At 37.9% G+C, this 26,059-nt stretch overlaps 1 protein-coding gene across 5 annotated transcripts in view; it reads left to right on the top strand.

The window, feature by feature from the left end:
• Window positions 1-26,059, top strand: part of VPS13D (vacuolar protein sorting 13 homolog D) — a 349,290-nt gene that overhangs the window by 46,443 nt on the left and 276,788 nt on the right. For all 5 annotated transcript variants that reach the window (XM_074218409.1, XM_074218411.1, XM_074218410.1 and 2 more), the window contains 3 exons: window positions 2,863-2,953; window positions 6,463-6,589; window positions 7,861-8,041. In XM_074218409.1, the coding sequence (XP_074074510.1) occupies window positions 2,863-2,953; window positions 6,463-6,589; window positions 7,861-8,041 (399 nt within the window). The remainder of the gene's footprint in view (window positions 1-2,862; window positions 2,954-6,462; window positions 6,590-7,860; window positions 8,042-26,059) is intronic.

Raw genomic sequence — 26,059 nt, 5'->3', positions numbered from 1 at the left:
CTCCTGACTCCAAGGCTGGTGCTTTATCCACTACGCCACCTAGCTGCCCCTAAACTGCTCTTTTTTAGATCATTCTGTTAGCAAATGTTAAGTACTACTTTCCATTTGCCAGTCATTCTGCTGGGCAATAAGGAGGAGGAAAGTGTCCTTTCTGGCAAGGAGCTGATGGTATCCTGGGGAAGCAAGTATACAAAATCATAAACTGAATAACTGTGAAGTTAGTAAATATACATTAATGCAAAGTAGTTTAAAAAAAGGAAGCATATCAGGAGGGAGAGGAGGGAGAAAATGGTTGGAAAAAGCAGATAAGTCTTCATGCAGAAAATGACTTGAACTTCATTTGAAAGGAAGACAGGGGCTCTGTAAGATGGAGACGTTGAAGAAAAACATTCCAAAATCATAGTAGTATTATTTTTGACACTTTGATACTTACAGAAAGATTTTTGTTAATTTTTTTAAGGATTGAATGATTCATTTTGGTTTTTATATGAGTTCTCCCCATCCACACTCCTCATAGCTTTCCATTGTCTCTAAGACAAAACATCTTCTATCTCATGCATCCTTACTGTGAATTTCTTGTTCTCTCCCTTTTCTTTCTTTTTCAAAGTAGAATTAAACCACCCCCAAACCCCACTTTGTTTGTCTTATTTAACTGCCTCTTTTCTATGGTATCTTTAAGATTCAAAGGGATATTTGTTCTTACTTCTTCCCTAAAATACTATTAAACTATTCTGTTGCTCCTTCCAAATATAAAATGTTATTTATATTTTTTTAGTTTATTCTTTGATTCTTGGAGATTTTTAAATGTCTCTTTTTTCTATCTATTAAAGGTCCCTTTTTTCCCTTGTAAGATTATACTCATTTTTATAGAGTATTCTTGTTTTTTAAATTTTTTTAATTTAATCTAATTTTTAGACAGTTATTCTTGGCTATATTTGCTTAATGCTTGAATTCTTTCATTTGAAGAATTTTTTCTTTGAGCTGGAACTCTGGTTTGTCTTTGATCGGTATCATCCCAGTCTTCTTCAGCTTAGGACTAGATGGTGGAGTTTATGTCCATTTTATATCCAGTTCCCTTTGATATTTTTTTAGCATTGTTCCTTTTGCTGCATTTTTAGAACTTCTGTGAATTGTTTGTCAAGATTCTAGGCTCCTCTAGAGCCTATCATATCACCATCTGGCCAGAATCCCCTAACCATTTCTTTGATATGAAGGGTAATTGTCACTAGCAACAGTTGAGCTACCATATCTAAGGTATAAATGTCAGTTGCTATATGAGCATCCTAAGTTATAATTCTGTGAGCAGCAGAGTAAAATTATTGAAGTATGTCTCCATCTATCTGTAACTCTCTCTACCTTCTTCCTTTTCCTGCCAAAACTTCCCTAATCTATTTCTATATTCGTCTTCCACTCTCTTCTGCCTTTCTCTCTTTCTCATCTCTTCATTTTTTCATTTCTTTTTTTGCCTCCATTTTGTCCCTTCCTTAAACCAGTATAGTGTAGTAACTTCACTTTTGAATGCCCAGAGCAAAAGAGACCATTGACCCCAGCTTCAACAAATTCTAAATACATTGTCATTGTCCTGCTGGAGAATTTTTCAACTTACTTTGACAGTAGTAATTATGTTTAAAGCTTACTTTTTGATGTGTCTTCAGAGCATTGATGTTTTTGTTTTGTTTTCATTTATAATTGAAGGAAAAAGCCAAATGCTCTGGGAGACTCAGGAAAGGGTTCCTGTAGGTCTTGCTTGAGCTGGGTGTTAATAAAAATGTTGTTGTATGATGTGGAAATGAGGAAGGAATGTACTTTTATTATGGGGGGACCACCAGTGTAAAGATACATAGATGGAAGATAAGGTGGTGTGTGTTAGGAACATACAATAGAGTACAGGAAGGGGAATAATGTATAATAAACTTTTGAAAGGCAATTAAAGCTAATTTGGAAAGGGTGTTAATACTCCAAAGAAGAATGTCTATTTAATTCTAGAGACAGTACAGAGTCATTAGGTTTTTATTGAATAGAGGAGTGACATAAGATCTGCTCTTAAGGAAAATCACTTTTGACAACTATTTAGAAGATGGATTGGAATGGGGAGATTCTTGAAACAGGGAGACAAATTAGGAGGCCTTGCAAAGTTACAGACATTAAGAGGACCTGAACTAAGATGAAAGACTTTGTGAGGTGTAAGATGTGGAAATGACTCCAGGTTATGGATGGTAGATGTAATACAGTTAGAACTTGGTAAAGCATAAGACAGTAGAACAAGGGGGTAGTGTTGAATTCAACTATGGAACTCTAGAATCAAAATAGGGAAGGGAAGACAATGAAGTCAGATCTTGACTTATGGCATGGGAGAAACCTGAGGAATATAGGGAATGGAAATCTTAATGAGGACAAAGAATAGATTTAGGAGAGTTAAGGCATATCTAGAGATAGATATGCCGACTATGAGGTAAAACCTCAGAGATGTATTGATTTACATATATTCTTTTTGTTAGTTATTGGTGAATCAATCTTAAAGTAATTTTGTTATCATAACATTTATCAAGATATTTGATGCAAATGGTCCCCCCCCCCCAGTTGATTCCTTTCCTTCTTATCCTAGTTGTTTTGCTTTTTATTCTTGAAAGAACCATTGAGTTTCATTTGGATGAGATATAGTATAATAATAGTAATATTGAGTAGGATTGAAAGTGATTATTCAGTTCCATCCCATTCACCACTGGATCAGGGTTTGGAAAAAATGAAATGATAATTAAATCATTAGAAATTACTTTTTTTTCAACTGGAAGAGGTGTTTTTTCCATCTTTCATTTTCATTCATATTAATAACTGTTTTGCTGTCTCTTTTTGCTTTCCTAGGTTCATTCACTTTCTCTTGTGCTAAATAAAACTACCAGTGAGTTGGCCAAAGCAAATGTGTCCAAGCTAGTGGCTCATCTGGAAATGATTGGTAAGCACATTTTGGGATGAATCTTATAAAATAGTGAAAGCTTAAGTCTAGTTGACATCACAGGGTGAAAAGTTACTTGATGACTTGGGTTAATTATGATTTTAGGCCTAGCCATAATTCATTGAGATATGGCATTCAGGTAGGAAACTAATGCTTTTCTGCATTATTTCTTGAGTTCCCACTAGGTAAATGCATTGTACAAAACATTAGGAGTTTAGATGTGAATTAGAGACAATTCCTTTTCTTGTGGATTAAATAATAATCGAGGGGATAAGAGATATTATCAATAACAAAGGAAAGAATGACCTAGAAATTAAACTTGTTTCTAATAATCATGAAAAGATTTCTAGAAAAGTTGGACCTTCCAATAAGTAGGACAGGGCTGTCTAAAATGTGACCTATAGGCTGCATGCAACCCACAGTGATTTTAGGCAGCCCCCTATGGGTTTTCTAAATGCTTTAGTTCTCACTAAAATGACAATTCAAAATAAATTGTCTATTGTTTCAATAAAACTTTTAAGGGTAATGTTGGACAGTCATGAAGTACGACATAATTCAGGAAGCAAAAAGGAGACTGCCTGTGTAGTCAGTGGCTTTCTCTTATTTAACCTAAGAGTCCTCTGATGCAATGCAGAAACAGATGTTAGACCTGGGGTAGATAAAGCTTTGCCACAGTTGGGTGGATGTGATTTTCATTGAACTTTTCATATGGACACTTAGGAATATACTGAATAGACCTGGTGAATCCCAAAGATTTGGAGCCTGCAGAACTAGAACAGAGATCATTGAGGACTCAGCTAGAAATGCCTCTGTGGAACCAGTCACTGTTTCATTTAGGGCTCCAGATCTCTATAATATCTTCAACAAATGGTCATCCAATCCTCTCTTAAGGTCCTAGAGAGGCATCTTATTAATCTTATTACCTCCTGAGACACCCCCCCCATTCCACTTGGGTAATTCATTCATTCAATAAGTCAGCACTTGCCATATGCTGGGTACTGTTTAAAGAGAGGGAAGTAAAAAGAAAATAAAAAAGTTTTCAACATTCTGAAGGAGATTATATGATAATCATAACAGTAAGAACAACTACAGCAGCAGCAGCCACAGCAGCCAGCATTTTTTTTTTTTAGGTTTTTGCAAGGCAGTGGGGTTAAGTGGCTTGCCCAAGGCCACATAGCTAGGTAGCAGCCAGCATTTATATAATGCTTTAAGATTTGCTGAGTGCTTTTCAAATATCTCATTTATCTTTACACCAATGCTGGGAAATAGGTGCTCTTAATATTCCCATTTTTATAAATGAGGAAACAAACCAACCAGAGATTAAATGACTTGCTCAGGGCCACCCAGCTATTGGAGGCAGAATTTGAATTAATGTAAATGGTTATTGATCTCAGTGAGGAGGACACTAGAGACTGGGGAGAGGCCTCCTAGAGAGTCTCACATAGAGTCGTCTAGAAAAGCAGGGGAATGTTGAGGCAGGTCTGAGGAGGAAGAGCCTCCAGGCCTGAGGGGCAGAGTGGGGAAAGATGCAGCTGTGTTGTAAGTCAAGCTAGAATCCACCTTATTGTAGCTCCTCACACATTCAGTAGGAAAAGCTCATTAGGGCTGACTCTGTCAGGATTCATGGCAGCCTTGGAAAAACAAAGGCAAGAGAAACCAGGCCAAACCCTTAGGATAGTTATCATGTTTTCCTTAGTCTTTGATTCTTCAGGCTTAACATTCCCAGTTCCTCCAGCCAATCCTCCTTTCATCATTCTTGTTTTTCTTATCATAATTCTCAAGATGTGGTGCCCATGATTGTACACAGCATTCTAGGATTGGTCTGATAAGGGCAGAGCATGTTGGCATCATCACTTCTCTTCTGAGCACGAGGATTTTCAGTTTTTTCATGTTCTTGTGTAAAAGATGGAAAGATGTGGATTAAATAATTACAGAGTTAACAGCTTCAAAACTGGTTGGATCAGTTGATGCTTATTAATAGTTTTTGCCCATGAGGCAAGGGGGTGATACAGTGGAAAGGATCCTGGCTCTGTGATCAGAAGCTCCAGGTTCACATTCCACTTTGGACTTCTCTTAGGTGCTTGACCTTTGACAGGTCCCTTAACCTGCCTTGACCTCAGTTTTCCTGTCTGTTAAATGAATGATTTAGAGTTATGGCCACTTCTTGATCTCTCATACTATATTTTACAGAGAGAGCTTTCATGGAATGCCTTGGGGATCTGAGCTTGATTCTATGCTACTTAACTTATCAGTGACTTGACTAAAAAACACAAGTGGCCATGTTTGTCATATTTGAAGACAATACACCATTTGAATAATTAGCTAGCACTTTTTTTGTTGTTGTTCATTTGTTTCAGCCTCCAGGATCCCCTTTGGGGTTTTCTTGGTAAAGATACTGGAATGGTTTTGTATTTCCTTCTCCAACTTATTTTGCAGGTGAAGAAACTGAGACAGACAAAGCAAAGTAATTTACCTAGGGTTACACAGTTAGCAAGTGTATGGAGCCATATTTGAATTCAGGTCTTCTTGACTCCAAGTCCACACTATCCATTGCTCTACTTTGCCGCCTTAGCTAATGCTTTAGACAGGACCCAAAGACATTTTGATAGGTTTGGACTGACTTTACTAAGATGAAATTTAGTAGACAGACCTAGAATCTCAAACATAAATTCAAAAAATTCAGTTTTATAAGTATATGATGAGAAATTTTGTATAGTCATTTTATCTAATATAGATGTGGGTATTTTAGTGGATTGCAAGGTTAATAAGGTATCAATGCGGTATGTCAGTCTAAGGTGATCTTAGAGTGTCAGAGAAGTCTCTTGTTTAGGACTCCAGATGATAATCCTGCTATGCTCTGCCTGAACAGACTGCATCTGAAGTACCATAGTGTAGGAAGGACACATCCCAAAGAGAGGATGGTGAGAGGACTTCATCCTAGTATATGAGACTCAAATGAAGGAACTGAGGGTACTTAGAGGAAATGAGATTCAGGGGAAGCATGAGAGTACTCTTGAAACACTTAAAGGTTGTCCCCTGGGAGAGAGATTGGACGAGTTCCACTTGGCTCAAGGAGAACTGAGAATAATTTGTGGAATGTGCCAAGAAGTCAAATTAGGCCTATACAATAAAAACCTTCCAAACAGTAGGAGTTACCCTATCTAAAATGATAGTGCTGAGGGTCACCTCCTTGAATATTTTTAAGCAAAGGCTGAATGAATGCTTCTTGAGTTTACTTAGAGAAGATTATGGCTATGGGGAATGTAATAGCTACTGAGGTTCTTTCCAAACCAAAATCTAGCGTAAGATAACAGTTTTAAATTGCAGGAGGATTTTTAGCTGTCAGTTCATTGTGCTTGAGCCCCTCTGGCTTGGTAAGTCATCAGTGTCATAAGGCAGCTAAAGTCTTTCATTTACATTGTGCTTTGCTGTTCACCAAGTTCTTCATTTTAACCCTGGGAAACAGAAAAATACTGTTATATTTTGTTTTCCTCTTAACCTGTCATTAGAGGGTGATCTTGCTTTACAAGGAAGTATTGGGAGCTTGTCTTTAAGTGACCTGACTTCTCATGGAGAGTTCTACAGAGAGCGGTTCACTACAAGTGGAGAAGAGGCTCTGATCTTCCAGATATTCAAGTAAAATGATTGATTCTTTTCTGGTACTTTTCCCATAATTGTTTATTGTCCCCAATTGCTGCTTGAGCTAAATAATTTAAAGACATTGTGTCTTTAAAATGGTATTGTTTTGAGGCTGGACCATTTTTCACTTTTGAAATGGCTGAGTTCTATTTCTGAGGAGGCCCATTTTATACTAAATTGCATTAAAATAGAACTCCTTTGAAGTGAGTCATGCTGGAATGTAATGTAGGAAATTTAAATGGTCTCTGCCTATGTGATTACTGAAGCAGAATTTTCTTTGAAGAAAATTTCAAAGATCCTCCTCTAGATTTTTCTCCATTTCTGAACATTTCTGTGAGTTTAGTAATGGCAGAATTAACATTTATATTGTGCTGTTAGGTTTTTTATTTTTTAGGTTTTTGCAAGGCAAACGGGCTTAAGTGGCTTGCCCAAGGCCACACAGCTAGGTAATTATTAAGCGTCTGAGACCGGATTTGAACCCAGGTACTCCTGACTCCAGGGCTGGTGCTTTATCTACTACACCACCTAGCTGCCCCAAAATGGATAGTTGGGTTTTTTTTATTGGTTTTTTTTTTTTTAGTTTTTGCAAGGCAGTGGGGTTAAGTGGCTTGCCCAAGGCCACACAGCTAGGTAATTATTAAGTGTCTGAGGCCGGATTTGAACTTGGGTACTCCTGACTCCAGGGCTGATGCTCTATCCACTATGCCACCTAGCTGCCCAGTGCTGTTAGGTTTTAAAAGCACCTTCCTTTTATTAGTTCATTTATTCCATACATTACTTGGGAGATAGGTGATGTCATTATCCCCAGAGGTGGTCACTGAGGCTGAGGGAAGTTCATTGATTTTTCTTAGGGTCACATTTCATTAAATGTCTGAGGAAGGGTCTTTCTAACTCTTGAGTCCATTGCTCTAACCACCATACAGAGCATCTCTAATTTTACATTTATTATACTACACTACCCTAGGTTGGCGAAAAGAAGCAGAGGCAAGTGTGGAATTGTTGTCTCTTGGATGCTTATGTTTCAGTTAGAGTTAGGAGTGAACTCAGCTTCCCAGTCTGGTGTCCTAGATACTAGTCCAGATTGCCTGACTGCCAAGATTCAGAATAGAAAAGTAATGTTGGAATTTGCTTTCTAAAATGGGGTTCTGAATTTCGTTTTCATGGTTAAAGATATGAGTGTGTGACTCTGAATTAACCTGAAAGGTTTATTACCAACAGAACATTTTAGTTTGGTCATGGTGGATTCCCATTTCGATTACTTTTCCCAGATATGGAAGACCTGACCCATTACTACAAAGAGAGCATGACATTCGAGTGAACCTCCAGATGGCATCGGTACAGTATGTCCACACTCAGCGCTTTCAGGCTGAGGTGGTAGCTTTCATTCAACATTTCACTCAGTTGCAAGATGTCCTGGGACGCCAGAGAGCCGCCATTGAGGGGCAGACGGTAAGGCCTTCCAAGTATCTGGCTCTGAATAATAGAATTCTTAGTCCTCTTTTAAATACCAGGCTGAACATTTTCATTGGTAGAAATTTTACTATAACTGAATTATTTGCTTGTGCTTTTCCTCTATTGCTTATCTTCAATTAACCTAGCCTATAGCTTTCTGGCATGGAGTTTGCATGTTGTCTCCTCAAATAAATAGGGAGCTCCTTAGGGAGCTCCTTGAGAATTGGGACCATCTTTGGCCTTTCTATGAATCCCCACTGTACCATTCAACACAGGGCCTCATACACAGTACAGAGTTATGGACTTAATCATTTCTTCCCTTTGTGACTTTACGAATAGTGGAAACTTTCTTCTGTGGTTGCTACTCTTTGAGTGTTGCTTGGAACATATGGTGGATATGGCCTGGGACAGGACTTTTCTTGGCTTTGAGGCTTGTTCTTAATCTTCCAGGCTCCCCTCCATATAGGAAATACCTTTACTGCAACTTGAATTCAGAGTCAGTCTTCCTGAAGGAAAAATGGAAATCTTCAGTAAATATAACATACCTATGTATCAGATGCATTCTTTAATCTGCTAACATCTGGCCTTTCTTTCAGAGCAAACTGTTCTGAGGAGTATGTCTAGTCTAATGATAGGATTCCCTTATATGCTATTATAATTCTTTGTAGACTAAAACTAGTTACTATCTAGGATTTAAACATATGTATATATGAAAATGTCCCATTTGTACAAACTTGCATATACATTTACATCTGTGCAGGCATGTATATACAATTATATGCTTAAATCACAGATGGTAATAAGTTTTAGTCTAAAGAGAATATACTTATTACAATGTATAATTATCACATATATAATATAAATTATTTTTATATATTCATATATGTGTGCATATGTTTATCATTGTCCTTGAGTTTTCAAATATTCATGTATAATAATAATAGTTTCTTTTAATTTAGTACTTTAAGGTTTGCAGTAGACTTTACATACTTATCTCATTTGACCTTTACAACATCCCTTTGAAGTTATATTTATATGTACACACACATATATAAATGATAAGGATGATTTAAGTAATATCTTATTGCATTGTTAGGGAATCAGTTGAGTTAGAGAATAAAACATTGATGCCTTGCCAAAGGATTGAGTTTAGCTGAGAGATGAGAAGAGAAGATTTGTATTTCATATCTTGCTTTCTCAAATTGTATGAACCAAATGAAAGATGAAAGGGAGGAAATAATGAACTTCTAATTAGGGTCTTATTCTAAATTTTGATTAGTTTTTCCCTAGGTTTTGAAGAAAGATTGAGCTTTTCAGAGATTTAAAGAAGTAGGTTTTTTGGGGGGGGTTCAGATTAGTGGGGTGGGCAGGTAGGTGAACACCACACCCAAAGTCAGGAAGATCTGAGTTCAAACTTGACACTTACAAAATGGATAATCCTGGCCGAGTTACTTAACCCTGTTTGTCTCAGTGTTCTCTCTTGTAAAATGAACTGGAAAAGAAAATGGCAGATCTTTTTAGGATCTTTGCCAAGGAAACTCCAAATGGATTCATGAAGAGTCGATCATGAATTAAATTGATTGAATAACAACAACAGATTAGTAGGATCTTTTATTTTTAAATTTCATTTTGGGGATATTTATTGGTAGTATCAATTAGTTAATTTCTGACAGTTGAGTATTTGTTTTCCTGGTTTCTGAGCTATTTGTAAATAATATTTAATAGTCAAAGATGATTTAGAACATGGTTTTCTTTTGTATATAAGACTAAATAGAGCATTAATTATATATTATTTGACTTAACCAGAGAAATATGCAAGTTATAGCTTATGGTTAAATTGGCTGTCTGGATGAAGATAAACTGCCCATTTCCCCCCAAACCTATTCTCTCTTTCTTTCTCTTTTTTTTCTTTTAATTTTTTTCAAGGCCATAGGGCTAAGTGATTTGCCCAAGGTCACACAACTATTAAGTATCAAGTGTCTTGAGACCAGATTTGAACTCAGTTTCTCCTGACTGCAGAGCCAGTCCTCTATCCACTGTGTCCCTTCTTGTCACCCCATCCCCTCATACCTATTCTCGCAAAAAAACCCAAAATTCCCTCCAGAACAAATAAGGTCAAGAAATGCAATGAGAAATTACAATGATTTCTTTCACCCTAGAATCATATAAAAAGATAGCCAGAAACTAGCAGATGATAGGGGAAGTGTCTACAGACAAAGCAATCATCTGAGAAGGCATAAGACTTCCCAGTGTGACCAGAAAAGGACTAGAAGTATAAGTTGTGGAGTCCTCTATCAAGAGATAGCAAAAGTGAAGATTCCTCAGAGAAATTCCAAGATTGTCTGTAAACCATTCTGGGTTGCTTAGAAGACTTGGGGAACCACTACAAGCACAATTTTCTCAGAGCATCCTAGAATTCTGGGGTCTTTAGCATTCTGTCCTGATATACTGTAGATGATGCTTACAGTCCAAGTTCTGAACCTCAGAGATCTAAGGGGGCCTAATCCCAGGAGGTGGAGGAGAGATAAGCATGAGAATTCAAGGGCCTTCAGGGTAAGACCAAGATTAACTCATCTTGAAAGGATATCAGAGGGAATAGCCTGAGATCCCCATTTTGGAGCTAAAACTGAAGAGATGTTAGAACAAAATGAAAAGATTAGGATAAAGAGAAGAATATAAAATACAAAAGAACTATCTGGTAAATAGGTAAAGAGTGATAATTTAGAATCATTGTGCTCCCTGATAGTTGTGATTTTTTAAAAAAAAAGAAGCTTCTCATTATTTTTCTGGAAGTTGTAAATGAAAGCTATCCATTTTTTTTTTTGAGTAAGAGGGCAAAATGAAGATAAAAATCTACAAATCATCTTTTTTTTTTTTTTTTTTTTTTTTTTAGTTTTTGTGAGGCAGTGGAGTTAAGTGGCTTGCCCAAGGCCACACAGATAGGTAATTATTAAGTGTCTGAGACTGGATTTGAACTCAGGTACTCCTGACTCCAGGGCCAGTACTCTATCCACTGTGCCACCTAGCTGCCCCTACAAATCATCTCTTAAAAGAAACTTGGAAAGGAGAAGTCCTGGGGATGTCATAGCCAAAATCTAGAACTCTCACAGCAAAGGAAGAAACTTGACAAACATCCCAAAAGGAGTAGTTTAGGTACCAAGGGACCACAGTTTAGATCATACAAGACTTGGCAGCTTCCACTGCAGATCTTGAGAATTCAATATTCCAGAAGGCAAAGTATAGAGGCTTACAGCCAAGAAAAATTTACCCTATAAAAGCAGAATATAATCCTCCAAGGGACAGTGGGATAGATGACTTTGAAGAATTTCTGATGACAAGCCTAACAAAGAACTTTGAAATATAAGCACAGCAATCTCAGAAAACTTTGAAAGGGTCCTTTTTTATGTCCTTTATGCCCTTTGTGGGATGATGGAAGGCTAACTTTCTAATATGAAGAGAAGGAAACGTGTCCTTTCAGAATGTTAATGTTTTCAAGTAGCACTACAGGAATTAAGAAAAACAGGAAGACCTTGGGGTGGATTGGTTCTCTTGTGAGGGTTTTAAGAAGGGAAAGAGATGAAAAAAAACATACTAGTGTAGGGAATGGATTTTGGAGTTTTTTAATGATTGGAATGAGTGGCGGAGCCAAGATGGCTACATGAAGGGATCCAGTCTTAGGAGCTCTCTGATAAAAACTCATAAACTAAGGACTCTAACTAAACTTTCGAGAGACAGAACCCACAAAGGGACCCAGTGAGGCAGTTCTCATACTGAAGGTAACCTGGAAAAGAGCAGAAAGGCTCTGCTTCCCCGGATCAGAGGGGCGGCCTGCCAGAGGGGTGGACCACCAGAGCCAAAGAACTTCAGCCTCCTGGAGGCAGCCCCAGGGCGCTGGGAGCCGCAGCTCACAGCACCGGAGTAGTCTCCTGAGCTGCACCCTGGGGAACACCGGCACAAAGTGGGGGAACAGCGGGGGACCTCTGCCAGAGCGAGCACGTGGAGCCCAGCCCCCAGGGCATGAGCCCTTTGAGCTGAGGGAGGGGAGTGAAGAGAGAGAGACTGTGGAGCTCTGTCCTCTGCCCCTGGAACAGGACTCTGGGGCTCTGACCACATTCAGATCCTGATCCCAGTCTAGGCCCCCCCCATAGAGCAGCAGTGCCCCCACACCTCGGCCCCATGGCCGAGGGGGGCGCTTATGGTCATTCACAGACCAGGAGGGAGGACAGAACCTCACACACTGAAACCCTTGTGGGAATGTCCCAAAAGCTCAGGAAGCACCCCAAAAAACAGGCTTAGTCTGGGAAAATGAACAAGCAAAGAAACAAGAGGAAGATCATTGAGAAATATTTTGCGCATGAGCCCAAGAAGGACCAAAATACTCAGTCTGAAGATGAGGAAGCACAAGCTCCTGCATCTAAAGACTCCAAGAAAAACAGAAATTGGGCTCAGGCTATGACAGAGCTCAAAAAAGACTTTGAAAATCAAATGAGGGAGTCAGAAGAAAAACTGGGAAAAGAAAGGAGAGAGATGCAGGAAAAACATGGAAATGAAGTCAGCAGCTTAGTCAAGGAAATCCAAAAAAATGCTGAAGAAAATAGCATGCTAAAAACCAGCTTAGGTCAAATGGATAAAACAGTTCAAAAAGTTATTGAGGAGAAGAATGCTTTAAAAAGCAAAATTGGCCAGATGGAAAAAGAGATAAGAAAACTTTCTGAGGAGAACAAATCCTTCAAACAAAGAATAGAATTCAGGGAGATTGATGAATTTACCAGAAATCAGGAATAAATACTTCAAAACCAAAAAAAAAATGAAAAATTAGAAGAAAATGTGAAATATCTCATTGAAAAAACAACTGATATGGAAAACAGACTTAGGAAAGATAATTTGAAAATTATTAGAATACCTGAAAGTCATGATCAGGAAAAGAGCCTTGACATCATTTTTAAAGAATTACTACAGGAAAATTGCCCTGATATTCTAGAAGCAGAGGGCAAAATAGAAATGGAGAGAATCCACCATCCCCCCGAGAAAGAGATCCTAAAAAACCAACCCCTAGGAATATTATAGCCAAGTTCCAGAACTCCCAAGTCAAAGAGAAAATATTACAAGCAGCCAGAAGGACACAGTTCAAATATCGTGGAGCTGCAGTCAGGATCACACAGGACTTAGCAGCAGCTACATTGGAAGCTGTAGGGCTTGGAATACAATATACCGGAAGGCAAAAGAGCTTAGAATGCAGCCAAGTATCAACTAACCAGCAAGGCTGAATGTCCTCTTCCAAGGAAAAAGACTTTCAATGAACCATGGGAATTTCAAATGTTCCTTTTGGAATAGCCAGAGCTGAACAGAAGATTTGATCATCAGATACAGGACTCAGGTGAAGCATGGAGATTGGAGGAGAGGGGGGCAATATGAGGGACTTAATGAGGATGAACTGCATGTATAGAAAAATGATACTGATAATATTCATATGAACCATCTCAGTTAATAGAGCAGGTAGAGGGAGCTTTTATATTCGAAGCACAGGAGAAAGCTGAATTCGAAGATAAAATATAGTGTAAAAATGGAGTCAATAGGGAAAAAAAGGGAAATGGAATGGGAGAAAGAAAAAGGAGAGGGGGAATAGTCCAAGATATTTCACATAATAAGATTTTTTTTTTTATTACAACGAGCTATTGCAATGATATGGAAGGGGGGGAGGCAAGGGGGAATGAGGGAACCTTTGCTCTCATCAGAGATGCCTAGGAGAGGAAACAGCAAATATACTCAATGGGGTATAGACAACTGGAGTAAGAAGGAGGGGGGGAGCAGAGGGAAGGGGTGGGGACATGAATAAAGGAGGAGAGGATGGACCATGGGGGGACAGTGGTCAGTATAACACATTTTCTTTTTTACTTCTTGCAAGGGGCTGGGATTGGAAGGCCTGTCCAGGACCATAGGACCAGGTGGATGCTGGGCCTAAGGGGTGGTATGGGCGCTCAGGGCTTCTTGGCCCCAGAACCAGGGATCTGTCTGCTGTGCCACTCAGCGACCCTACAGCAGAGTCAGAGTGAAAGGAGAGAGAAAATATAGTACATGGTAGTGGAGAAATAAGAAAGGAGGGAGTTGCGATCAGCAATGGCAACGTTGGAAAAATATGGAAGTAACTTTTGTGATGGACTTATCATAAAGAATGTGATCCACCCACAGAGTTGATGGTGTTGGAACAAAGACTGAAGCACATTTTTTGTTATTATTATTTGGGGGAGGGTGCAGGGCAAGTGGGGCTGGGTGGCCTGCCTGGGGCCACATAGCAGGGTGATCTTTGGGCTGGATTTGGACCCAGGTGCTCCTGACTCAAGGGCCAATGCTCTGTCTGCCACCCAGCCACCCCTACTATTATTACTATTTTATTTAATTTTGGGGTTTTTTTTTCCTTCTTTTTGGTTTTTGCAGGGCAGTGGGGATCAGGTGGCTTGCATGTCACATGGCTGGGTGATTGTTGGGTTTACGAGGCTGGATATGGACTCGGGTGCTCGTGGCTCCAGGGCTGGTGCTTCATCCATTGTGCCACCTGGCCATACCTACAATTATTACTATTATTTTTTTAATTTTAATTTTTTTTCTCTCCCCTTTACTTTTTCGCCCAAGCAAGTCTATCTTTATTCATAGGGGGAAGGGTATTTTGTTTACTTGTAAACAAGTATATTTTATTAATGTAAAAAAAAATTGTACAAAATGAGAATAAAGAAAAATAAATAAATAGTGGTTGAAAAAATAATTGGAATGAGTAAGGGGAGAGTATATAGATATGGAAGAAGGACTAGGAGACATAGCAGCAGTTGATTTTATCTTTTTTTTGAAAATTTATTGTTTTTATTTAACATATTTTTTTACTCTAGCTACATGCAAAAGCTAGTTTCATTATTAACTTCCAAAACCTTGAGTTTCAAATTCTCTCCCTTCCTACCACCCTACTCCCCCATTGAGAAAGCAAGTTATTCAGTATAAGTTAAAAATGTGAAGTCATGAAACACATTACTACAACATAGTCATGTTGTAAAAGTAGATATAATCTTTCTCCCCTCACACAAGAGAAACCTCAAGAAAAATAAATTGTGAAAAAAGTCAACAACTGTTTCATCATAAATCCATTGGAGAAAGTACTTTAATATTTTTTCCCCCACAGTTGCTATTGCTAGCTATATTACCTACATACTATTTCCCCCCTACCCCATGTATTCTCTCTCTTTCTCCTTTTACCCTGTCCCTCCTCAAAAGTGTAATATATCTGACTACTCTCTCCCATAATCTTACCTCTCTTACACCCTCCTCCTCCCCTTCCCCCTGTGCCCTTTCTCCCATCCCTTTCCTCTCCTGTTTTCCTCTAGGGTAAGATAGATTTCTATACCCAAGTGAGTATGTATGTTATTTCTTCTCTGAGCCACTTCTGAATAGAGTAAAGGCTCACTCATTCCCCTCACCTCCTCCCCTTTCCACTCCATTGCAGAAGCCTTTTTGTGTGTCTTATATGTGAAATAACTTACCCCATTCTACCTCTCTTTTCCCTTTCACCCCATGCATTCCTTTCTCACCTATTTACTCCTTTTTTAAATATATTATACCTTCAAATTCTACTTTCTCTGTGCTTTTTCTATATGTGCTCCTTCTAACTGCTCTAATAAATGAGAAAGTTCATGAGTTATCAATATCTTCTTCCCATGCAAGAATATAAACAGTTCAACATCAAGTCCCTCATAATTTGCCCTTCCTGTCCACCTTCTCTATATTTCACCTGAGTCCTGCATTTGAAGATCAAACTTTCTGTTGAACTCTGGTCATTTTTCTTGATTTTCAAAATCCTTTTTGAGTTCTTCCATAGCTTGAGAACAATTCCTATTTTTCTTGGAGGCTTTGGATATAGAAACTTTGACCTTGTTATCTTCTGAGTATGTTTTGATCCTCCATGGGACCAAAGTAATTTGTCTTATTTTAATTTTTTTTTCCTTCTGTCATTTGCTCATTTCCTCAGCCTATGACTTGATTTTAGCTCTTTGTTAAGGTGGACCTCTGCTTCCAGGGCGAAAAGTTCACTTTCCCAAGCTTTTTGAGGGTTTTTGGGATCCCCTCCAGGGACCTCAATTTCTTCAAGTTCTTAGGAGAGGCTCTGACTGCTCTCCTGGCCTGTGCTCTGGTCTGTGGATGACCACAAGCACTCCCTTCTGCCCTGGAGTTGTGAGGAGAGTTCTTGCAACTCTCCTTAGAGGCTGCAGACTGCAACCTGGATCTGAGTATGGACAAAACAGTAGAGTCCTACCCCAGGGATAGTGGAGAGACTGCTGCACTCTCCCCTGACCCCCCCCTTTTACATCTGTGGGCTTTGTCCTTGCCTCTTTTTGTTATTTCTCTTGATATTCTAGATCTTTTGATTTCCCAAATGAACTTTGTAATTATCTTATCAAGTTCTATAAGTATTTGTTTGGTAATTTGATTGACATTGCATCTAAAGTGTAAATTAATTTTGATGGTATTGTCATTTTTATTATATTAGCACAGCCATGAGCCCTGAATATTTCTCCAGTCATTTTTAGCTGTCCTTTATTTCTTTAAGGAACACTTTGTAATTATATATAAATATATATATATCTTTTGTGTATCTGGGGGCTTGATTCTCAGAAATTTTGTAGATTTTATGATTTATGGAAAATGAAATTTCCCTCTCTGTTTTTGCTTTGGGGATTTGTTATTATTATATAGAAATGCAGTTGTTTTTTGAGGGTTTATTTTGTAGCCTGCAACTCTATTGGAATTTTTGTCTCAGTTGTTTTAATAATTTCTTAGGAGAGGGAGCCAAAAATGGCAGAATAAAGGCAAAGACTTGCTGAAGCTTTCCCTCAAACCACTCCAAATATCTTTAAATAATAACTAACCAAATTCTAGGAGTGGTAGGACCTACAAAAACTCTCAGTGAAAGCAATCTTTCAACTTAAGGCAACTTGGAATCAGCAGAAAAGTCTGTTACACTAGGGTAAAAGGGGAGCGCAGAGCAGTGCAATCCACACCAGAGCGTACCCATCATAGCCATACAGAAACAGGAAGTCAGGAGACTGGGTCAGTGATGCAGTGGTGGTTTCCAGACTGCTCAGGCCAGGGATTCCCAAGGATAATTTGGAAGGTCAACATGAAAACTGTTGACTAAGTTGGGTGAGAGTGGAGTACAGTACAGGCCTCAGCAGACCAGGATCAGTCTGTAGTAGCCACTGAATTCATAGTGGCAGCTGCTTCCAGAGGTCTCAGCCCATGGATAGTAAGGGAGTTTGAAGGAGATTATAGAAGTCTCTTTGCTATCCCTCAGGCAGGACTCTGTTGCTTTCCTCTTACTCAGATCCAGGTCGCAGTCTGGGCCTCTAGGAAAAAGAGCGGAAGCATAGCAGGGCTTATTGCCATATGGGAGCGGGGACTCTCCTCACAGTTCCAGGGCAGAAAGGAGTGATTGTGGTCACCCACATACCAGGGCACAGGCCAGGAGAGTGGTACATACCTCTCATAACACCTTGGAGGAATTGAAAACTTGTAGGTCCCCAGAAGTATCTCTGAAAACAGATAAAAAATGCATCAAAAGCTTGGGACTGAATCCTCCATCCTGGAAACAGAACCCCACCTTAACAAAGAGTTAAAAATCAAGTCATAGGCTGGAGAATGAGCAAGCAGCAGAAGAAAAAAAGTCTGACCATAGATAATTACTGTGGTCATAGAGAAGATCAAAATACACACTCAGAAGAAAGATAACAAAGTCAAAACTTCTACAGCCAAAACTTCCAAGAAAAATATGAATTGGACTCAGGCCATGGAAGAGCTCAAAAAGGATTTTTAAAATCAAGTAAATTGGGAAGAAAAATGAGAGGGGTGCAGGAAAATCATGAAAACCTAGTTAGGAACTTGTTGAAGGTGATACTAACAATATTGAAGAAAAATAATATCTTAAAAAATAGATTGGACCAAATGGAAAAAGATGTGTAAAAAATCAATGTGGAGAAAAATGCCTAAAAAGCAGAATTGGCCAGGTGGAAAAGGAGTTGCAAAAACTCACTGAAGAAAATAATTTCTTTCTTTTCTTTTTTTTTTTTAGGTTTTTTTTGCAAGCCAAACTTGGTTAAGTGGCTTGCCCAAGGCCACACAGCTAGGTAATTATTAAGTGTCTGAGACCAGATTTGAACCCAGGTACTCCTGACCCCAGGGCCGGTGCTTTATCCACTGCACCACCTAGCCGCCCCGAAAATAATTTCTTAAAATATAGAATAGAGCAAAGATAAACCAATGACCTTGTGAGAAATCAAGAAACAATAAAACAGAACCAAAAGAATGAAAAAACAGAACAAAATGTGAAACATCTCATTGGAAAAACAACTGACCTGGAAAACAGATATAAGAGAAGTGAAAACTGCCAGGGACATTATTACCAAATTTCAGAGCTCTCAGATCAAGTAGAAATATTGCAAACAGCCATAAAGAAACAATTCAATTATTGTGGAACCACAATCAAAATAATAAAAGATTTAGCAGCTTCCATGTTAAGGGATCATAGGGCTTGGTATATGATATTCCAGAAGGCAAAAGAACTTTGATTACAATCAATAATCAACTACCCAGCAAAACTGAATATACTCTTTCAGGGGAAAAGATTGCTTTATTACAAAATAGGGGACTCTCAAACTTTCCTGATGAACAGATCAGAACTGAAGAGAAAATTTGATTTTCAAATACAAGAAGCATAAAAAGATAAAGCAAATCATAAGGACTTAATGATACTGAATTGTTTGTATTCCTGCATGGATACTGACAACTCATGAACTTTCTCATGAGAACAGTTAGAAGAAGCAAATATAGATAAAAAGGGCGATGTAGGAATGGGGTGAATTATTTTACATAAAAGAGGTAAGAAAAAGCTTTTGGTAATGGCAGTAGAAGAGGGAAGAGGGGGAGTGGGTGAGCCTCACTTTAATTTTTTTTTTTGACCAATGTGTACTGTGCTAAGCACTTTACAGATATTCTCTCATTTAATTCTTTTTTTTACATTCTTTTTTTCTTATTAAAGATTTTATTTATTTTGAGTTTTACAATTTTTCCCCTAATCTTATTTCCCTCCCCCCCACCCCCCACAGAAGGCAACTTGTCAGTCTTTACATTGTTTCCATGGTATACATTGATCCAAATTGAGTGTGATGAGAGAGAAATCAGATTTTTTTTGTAAGGATTTTGCAAGTCAAATGGGACTAAGTGGCTTGGCCAAGGCCACACAGCTAGGTAATTATTAAGTGTCTGAGGCCGGATTTGAACTCAGGTCCTCCTGATTCCAGGGCCGGTGCTCTATCCACTGTGCCACCTAGCTGCCCCCTAGAAATCATATTCTTAAGGAAGAAATATAAAGTATAAGAGATAGCAAGATCAGACAACAAGATATCAGGGTTTTTTTTTTTCCGCTAAATTTAAGGTAATAGTCCTTGGTCTTTGTTCAAATTCCACAGTTGTTTCTCTGGATACAGATGGTATTCTCCATTGCAGAGAGCCCCAATTTATCCCTGATTGTTGCACTGAAGGAATGAGCGAGTCCATCAAGGTTGATCATCGCCCCCATGTTGCTGTTAGGGTGTACAGTGTTTTTCTGGTTCTGCTCATCTCACTCAGCATCAGCTCATGCAAATCCCTCCAGGCTTCCTTGAATTCCCATCCCTCCTGGTTTCTAATAGAACAGTAGTGTTTCATGACATACATATACCACAGTTTGCTAAGTCATTCCCCAGTTGAAGGATATTTACTTAATTTACAATTCTTTGCCACAAACAGGGCTGCTGTGAATATTTTTGTACAAGTGATGTTTTTTACTCTTTTTCATCATCTCTTCAGGTTATAGACCAGTAGTGGTATTGCTGGATTAAAAGCTATGCATATTTTTGTTGTCCTTTGGGCATAGTTCCAAATTTCTGAGTTCACAGCTCCATCAACAATGTAATAGTGTCCCAGATTTCCCACAACCCTTCCAAAAATGATCATTATCCTTTCTGGTCATATTGGTCAGTATGAGAGGTGTGAGGTGGTACCTCAGAGAAGTTTTAATTTGCATTTCTCTAATAAGTAAGGATTTAGAGCAGTTTTTCATATGACTGTGGATTGCTTTGATCTCCTCATCTGTAAATTGTCTTTGCATATCCAAGCCTCACCTTAACTGAAATTAGCTCTGAGGCGCCGCTAGGTGGTACAGTGGATTAGCTCTGAGAGATGATGATAATATACATTCAGTTGACTATAGAAATATATCTTACCCCAGAAGAAAAGTAAATAGGAGAGCAAAAGGATGGGAGAAAAGGAGTGTGGTGTAGTTAATAAAAGATAGGGAAGATTGTGGGAGGGAATAATTAGATACAAAACACTTGAGGGAATGAGTGAAAAGAGAGAAAATAGAATAAATGGGAATGGGGGAATACAGTTAGCAATAAATAGCAATTGTAGGAAAAAATAAAAACAAGTTTCTCTGATAAAGATCTCATTTCTCAAACATAGATAATGGAGTCAGATTTATAAAGAATAAGAATATCCCCAATTGATAAATGATAAAAGATATGAAAAGTTTTTAGAGGAGGTTATCAATGCTATCTATTTAAATCATTTTCAAAAAATGTCCTAATTCACTATTGATAGGAGAAATGCGGGTTGGAATAATTCTAAGGTACTACCATATTATACCTATTGGCTAATAGAATTGAAAGAGAAAATGACAAATTTTGACACAAATTTAGGAAAAAATGAGACATGAATGCACTGTTGGAGCAGTTGTGAAAAGATTCAGCAATTCTGTAGAGTAATTTGAAACTATGGCCAAAGGACTATAAAACCATGCCTCTGACCTAGCAATGCCCACTACTAGGGCTACATTACAGAAGAGATAAAAAACAGAAAGGAAAAGGACCTATATGTATAAGGATATTTATAGCAGATCTTTTCTGGTGTCAAGGAACTGGAAATCAAGGGATGTCCATCAGTTTGGGAATGACTGAACAAATTGTGGTATTTGATTAAGATGAAATGCTATTCTGTTATAAGAAATGGTGAACAGGATGCTCTCAGTTAAAAAAAAATTGCATGAGCAGATGCAAAGGGAAACGCAGTATATACAAAGGAACAGCAATGTTGTTGGACAATCAACTGCAAATGACTTACTGTTTCTTAACAATGCTGTGACCCAAGAGAAATCTGAAGGTCTTATGATGAAGAATACTATCTATCCCTGATTGTGTCTGAATACAGATTGAAGCTTTTTTTTTTAATTATATTTTAGCTTTTTAAAAACTATATTCTTGAGGTTTCTTTGGGGGGGGAAGTTATGTTTACTTTCATAGTGACTATTATGGCAATCTTTTTCATGACAATACATTTTTCAACACAACCCATATCAAATAGCTTGCTTTCTCGGTGAGAGGAAGGGAGAGAATTTGGAACTCAAGGTTTTACAAGTGAATGTTGAAACTTGTTTTTACTTGTTACCAGGGAAAGGTAAAATAAAATACAAAAATGAAAAAAATTATTAGAATTTTACCAATATTCCATTTTCAACCCATTTTTATACTTTTAATTTCTTTGACTTATCTTACTGCTTTTCTTAGCATTTCCAAAACTATATCAAATAGTAAAGCTGCTGGTTGGCAACTTTACTTTAATACTGTATTTATTGGAGGAAGTTCTAATATATTCCTTTTGCTTATGATGCTTTTGGTTTTAGAGAGGTGGCTTTCATCATTTTTAAAAAAGTCTTTCAGCATGAGTGTTTTCTTTTGTCAAAGGCTTTTTCTTTATCTGTCAAGGTAATCATGTAATTTTGGATGTTTTGGTTTTTAATATGATTGTATTTCTTATCTTCTTAATACTTAACCTTTCATCATGAATGATTTCTTGAATCAGTTGGTAAAATCTCTTTGACAGGGTATTATTTAAAATTTCTGAATATTATGTAATGATACTGGTCTACAATTTTCCTTCTAAGACTTTATCTAAAAGGATTCTTTGTGCTTTCTTTCTCAAGTTTTTGAGAATGACGTGAGAATAACTTATTGTTTCTTTGTTTTTTATCAAGGAAATGAGGTTGCCCAAGGTCACGCAGTTAGGTATTTATTAAGTGTCTCAGGCCGGATTTGAACTCAGGTCCTCCTGACTCCAGTGCTATCCACTGCACCACCTATCCAGGTTGCAATTTGGGCTCCCATTTGGGCTCCCATAGCTGAGCAGGGACCATCCTTACAGGTCCAGGTCAGAGGGGAGGCCTGACACTTCTCATAAGACCTTGGCAGAATTAAGATACCTGTGTGTTGTCCCAAAATCCCCCCCCCCCCCCCACCTTGGAAGTGCAGTAAATCAGTCACAGACTGAGGAAATGAGCAAACAACAGAAAAAGAAGACTCGGACCATAGGAAATTACTTTGGTCCCATGGAGGACCAAAATAGATATTCAGATGATGACAAGATCGAAGCTTCTGTATCCAAAATCTCCAAGAGAAATAGAAAATGGGCTTAGAGCTCAAAATGGATGAGCTGAAAAAAAGACTTTGAAAAGCAGTTAAGGGAGGTGGAGGACAAATTGGGAGGAGAAATGAGAGTGATGCAGATAAATCATGAAAACCAAGTCAGCAACTTGGTGGAAGAAATACAAGAAAACTACTGAAGAAAATAATATGTTAAAACTAATTTAGGCCAAATGGAAAAAGCAACACAAAAGACAAATAAATGAAAAGACTGCCTTAAAAAAAGCAGAATTGGGGGTGGCTTGGTGGCGCAATAGGTAGAGCATAGGCCCTGAAGTCAGGAGTACCTGAGTTCAAATCTGGCCTCAGATACTTAGTAATTGCCTAGTTGTGTGGTCTTGGACAAGCCACTTAACCCCTGCAAAAATCTAAAAAAAAAAAAAAGCAGAATTGGCCAGCTAGAAAAGGAGATAAAAAAGTTCTCTGAAGAAAATAACTCCTTCAAATGCAGAATGGTACTAAAGGAAGCTGCTGACTTTTCAAGAACTCAGGAAGAAATAAAACTGTACTGAAAAACCCTATAATTAGAAGAAAATGTGAAATATCTCATTGGAAAAACAAGTGACCTTCAAAATAGATCCAGAAGAGATAATTTAAAAATTATTGGGCTGCCTGAAAGTCATGACCAGGAAAAATGCCTAGACTTCATTTTTGAAGAAATAATACAGCAAAACTACCCTGAGATCTTAGAAGCAGAGGGTAAAAATAGAAATTGAGGAAATTCATCCTTCACCTCCTGAAAGAGATCCCAAAAGAAAAACTTATAGGAATATTATAACCAAACTCCAAAACTCCCAAGTCAAAGAGAAAATACTGAAAGCTACCAGAAACAAGCAATTCAACTACTGTGGCTCTATAGTCAGTATTACACAGGATCTGGCAGCATCTACATTAAGGACTTGTAGGGCTTGGAATATATTTTGGAAGGCAAAAGATCTTGGTTTACAACCAAGGATCAACTATCCAGCAAAACTTAGCATCCTCTTTCAGAGAAAAAGATGGACTTTCAATGAAATGGGACTTTTTCAAACTCGCCTATTGAAACAACCAAAGCTGAACAGAAAGTTTAATCTCCCAAGTACAGGACTTGGGCGAACCATAGAGGGCGTGGAAGAGAAGGACTAATTATGAGATACTTAATAATGTTGAACTGTTTGTATTCCTGCATGGGAAGAAGATACTAATAACTCAAATGAACTTTCTCATTCATAAGAGCAGTCAGAAGGAGCATATATATAGACAAGGCACAGGAAAGAGCTGAATATCATGGTATAATATTGTAAAAAGATGGAGTCACTGGGTGATAGAGGAAAGTCCAGGGAGGAAGAGAAAGGAAGAAAGGGCTAAGATATTTCACCTAAGAGTCAAGAAAAAGCTTTGACAGTGGAGTGAAATGGGGGAAGTCAAGGGGGAATGAGTAAACCTTCATTATCATCAGAAATGGCTCAAAGAGGAAATAATATCTTACCCTAGAGAAAAATGAAAGGAAAGGGATTGGGATAAGGGGGAACTGGGGGGAGGAAGGAAAAGGGGGAATAGGTGAATAGGTGATAGAAGAGAGGGAAGATCGTGGGAGAGGGTACTCAGATACAAAACACTTCTGAACAGGGACAAGATGAAAGGAGAGAGGGAGAGAATGGAATAGATAAGAGTAGGGAGGAATAGAGTAAAGGGAAATACAGCTAGTGATAGTAACTATGGGAAAAATATTGAGGCAACTTCTGATGGCTCTGAGGGGGAAGGCTAGCATCTCAGAGACAGAGCCTTTGGAATCTGTACACAGACTTAAGTGCATTTTTTCTCTCTCTATTGAGATTTCTCTTCTTTTGTGGGGGAGGGGGTAGTTATGATTACTCTTACAAGATTATTGTAATATAATGTAAATTTTTAAAAAGTGAGAAAAAGTGTGATAATATTCTTCTATGATTCCATCAGGGCCAGAAGTTTTTTTCTTTGATAGTTTATTTATAATTAGATCTATTTACTATTCTGAGATTAGATTTTTTAAGATCTCTATTTGTTCTTCTCAGTTTGGGCATTTTATATTAATTGAAGGTACTCTTCTATTTCACTTATATTCACAGATTTGTTAGCATATAAACTTGGATGATAGATCACATTTCCCACAAACATAACATATATTCCTTTTTTCCTCTTTCTGCTTACTTCATTTTTTATCATGTCTTATAGGTCTTTCTAATCTTCTTTGTATTCAACATTGTCTTTATTTCTTAAAAAAAATCACAAATACAGTACACTATCTTCATGTCTTGTTTATTCATTCCTTGTTTGGTGGGCATCTAAGATCTTAGGATCTGCTTTGTTCCTTGTTCTTTGCTACTGCAAAGAGTGCTGCTGTAGATATTTTCTTGTTCATGCCCATTTTCTTTTTGAAAATGAGGTTGACGTCCAGGTTTCTGTCAGTTCTGGTTCTTAATTAGAGTCAGAAATTTAAGAGGAATTAGTTTCTGGAGTACTGGTGTTTTTTCTAACTAGCATGTGATCTTACCTTGATTACTTTTCTCTTTGTGCAGTTCTCTCATTTTCAAGGTGGAAATGAGAATGATAATAGTTCCTGATTTATGATCCTAATAGTCTCACAGAGCTATAGTAAAGCATTATTAAATACAAGTCATTGTTATTCTGAATTTGCCAAGTTAAAAATGCAAATTCCACTTATAATCCACCAATAGGATTTTGGATAGAAACTTAAATCCCATCTGCTCAACCTTTTCTCTTATATTTTATTTTTTAATGAATGCATTTTCTATTAAAATTTAAATAACAATTCACCCATCACAGTTTTTTAAAAAAAATCTTTATGACAATTATGTATAGCTAATCCAGACAAATTACCATATTGGCCATGTTCAAAAATCTATGACTCATTCTGTATTCTTAACCCATTACTTCTCTGTCTGGAGATAAGGACAGCATTAGTCTTCTGGAGTCATGGTTGACTTGATTAGCCTTCCCCTCTCTGGTTATAACTTTTTATCATTCCAACTCTCATTGCCTTTCCTAAACCTATTCTTGGTTTTCACTGTAAGTGTTGGTGTCTCTTAATTTTCCCAGGTTGTTGCTTTAATTCTGACATAATTTTTCCCTCTTTCCTATCCTTGATCCCAGTTAAACTCCATCTACACTGTCTTCTACTCTTGAATCCCTTGTCCTATTTCCTCTTGCACCTTGACAAGCTTCAGACTTGGATTATTACCACTATTAATCTTTGTTCTCATTTAAGTGCTGCTAAATGGAGCAGGGGGAAGTGTTATTATCTAGCTGACTGGGTCCACTATGAATTTTTTTTTTTTTAGGGTTTTTTTTTGCAAGGCAAACAGGGTTAAGTGGCTTGCCCAAGGCCACACAGCTAGGTAATTATTAAGTGTCTGAGACCAGATTTGAACCCAGGTACTCCTGACTCCAGGGCCAGTTGCTTTATCCACCATGCCACCTAGCCACCCTG

The sequence above is a fragment of the Macrotis lagotis genome, chromosome 1, assembly GCF_037893015.1.
Source record: "Macrotis lagotis isolate mMagLag1 chromosome 1, bilby.v1.9.chrom.fasta, whole genome shotgun sequence".
NCBI lineage: Eukaryota > Metazoa > Chordata > Mammalia > Peramelemorphia > Peramelidae > Macrotis > Macrotis lagotis.
Note: the sequence above shows the minus strand (reverse complement) of the source record. Positions and strands in the feature narration are given on the sequence as shown.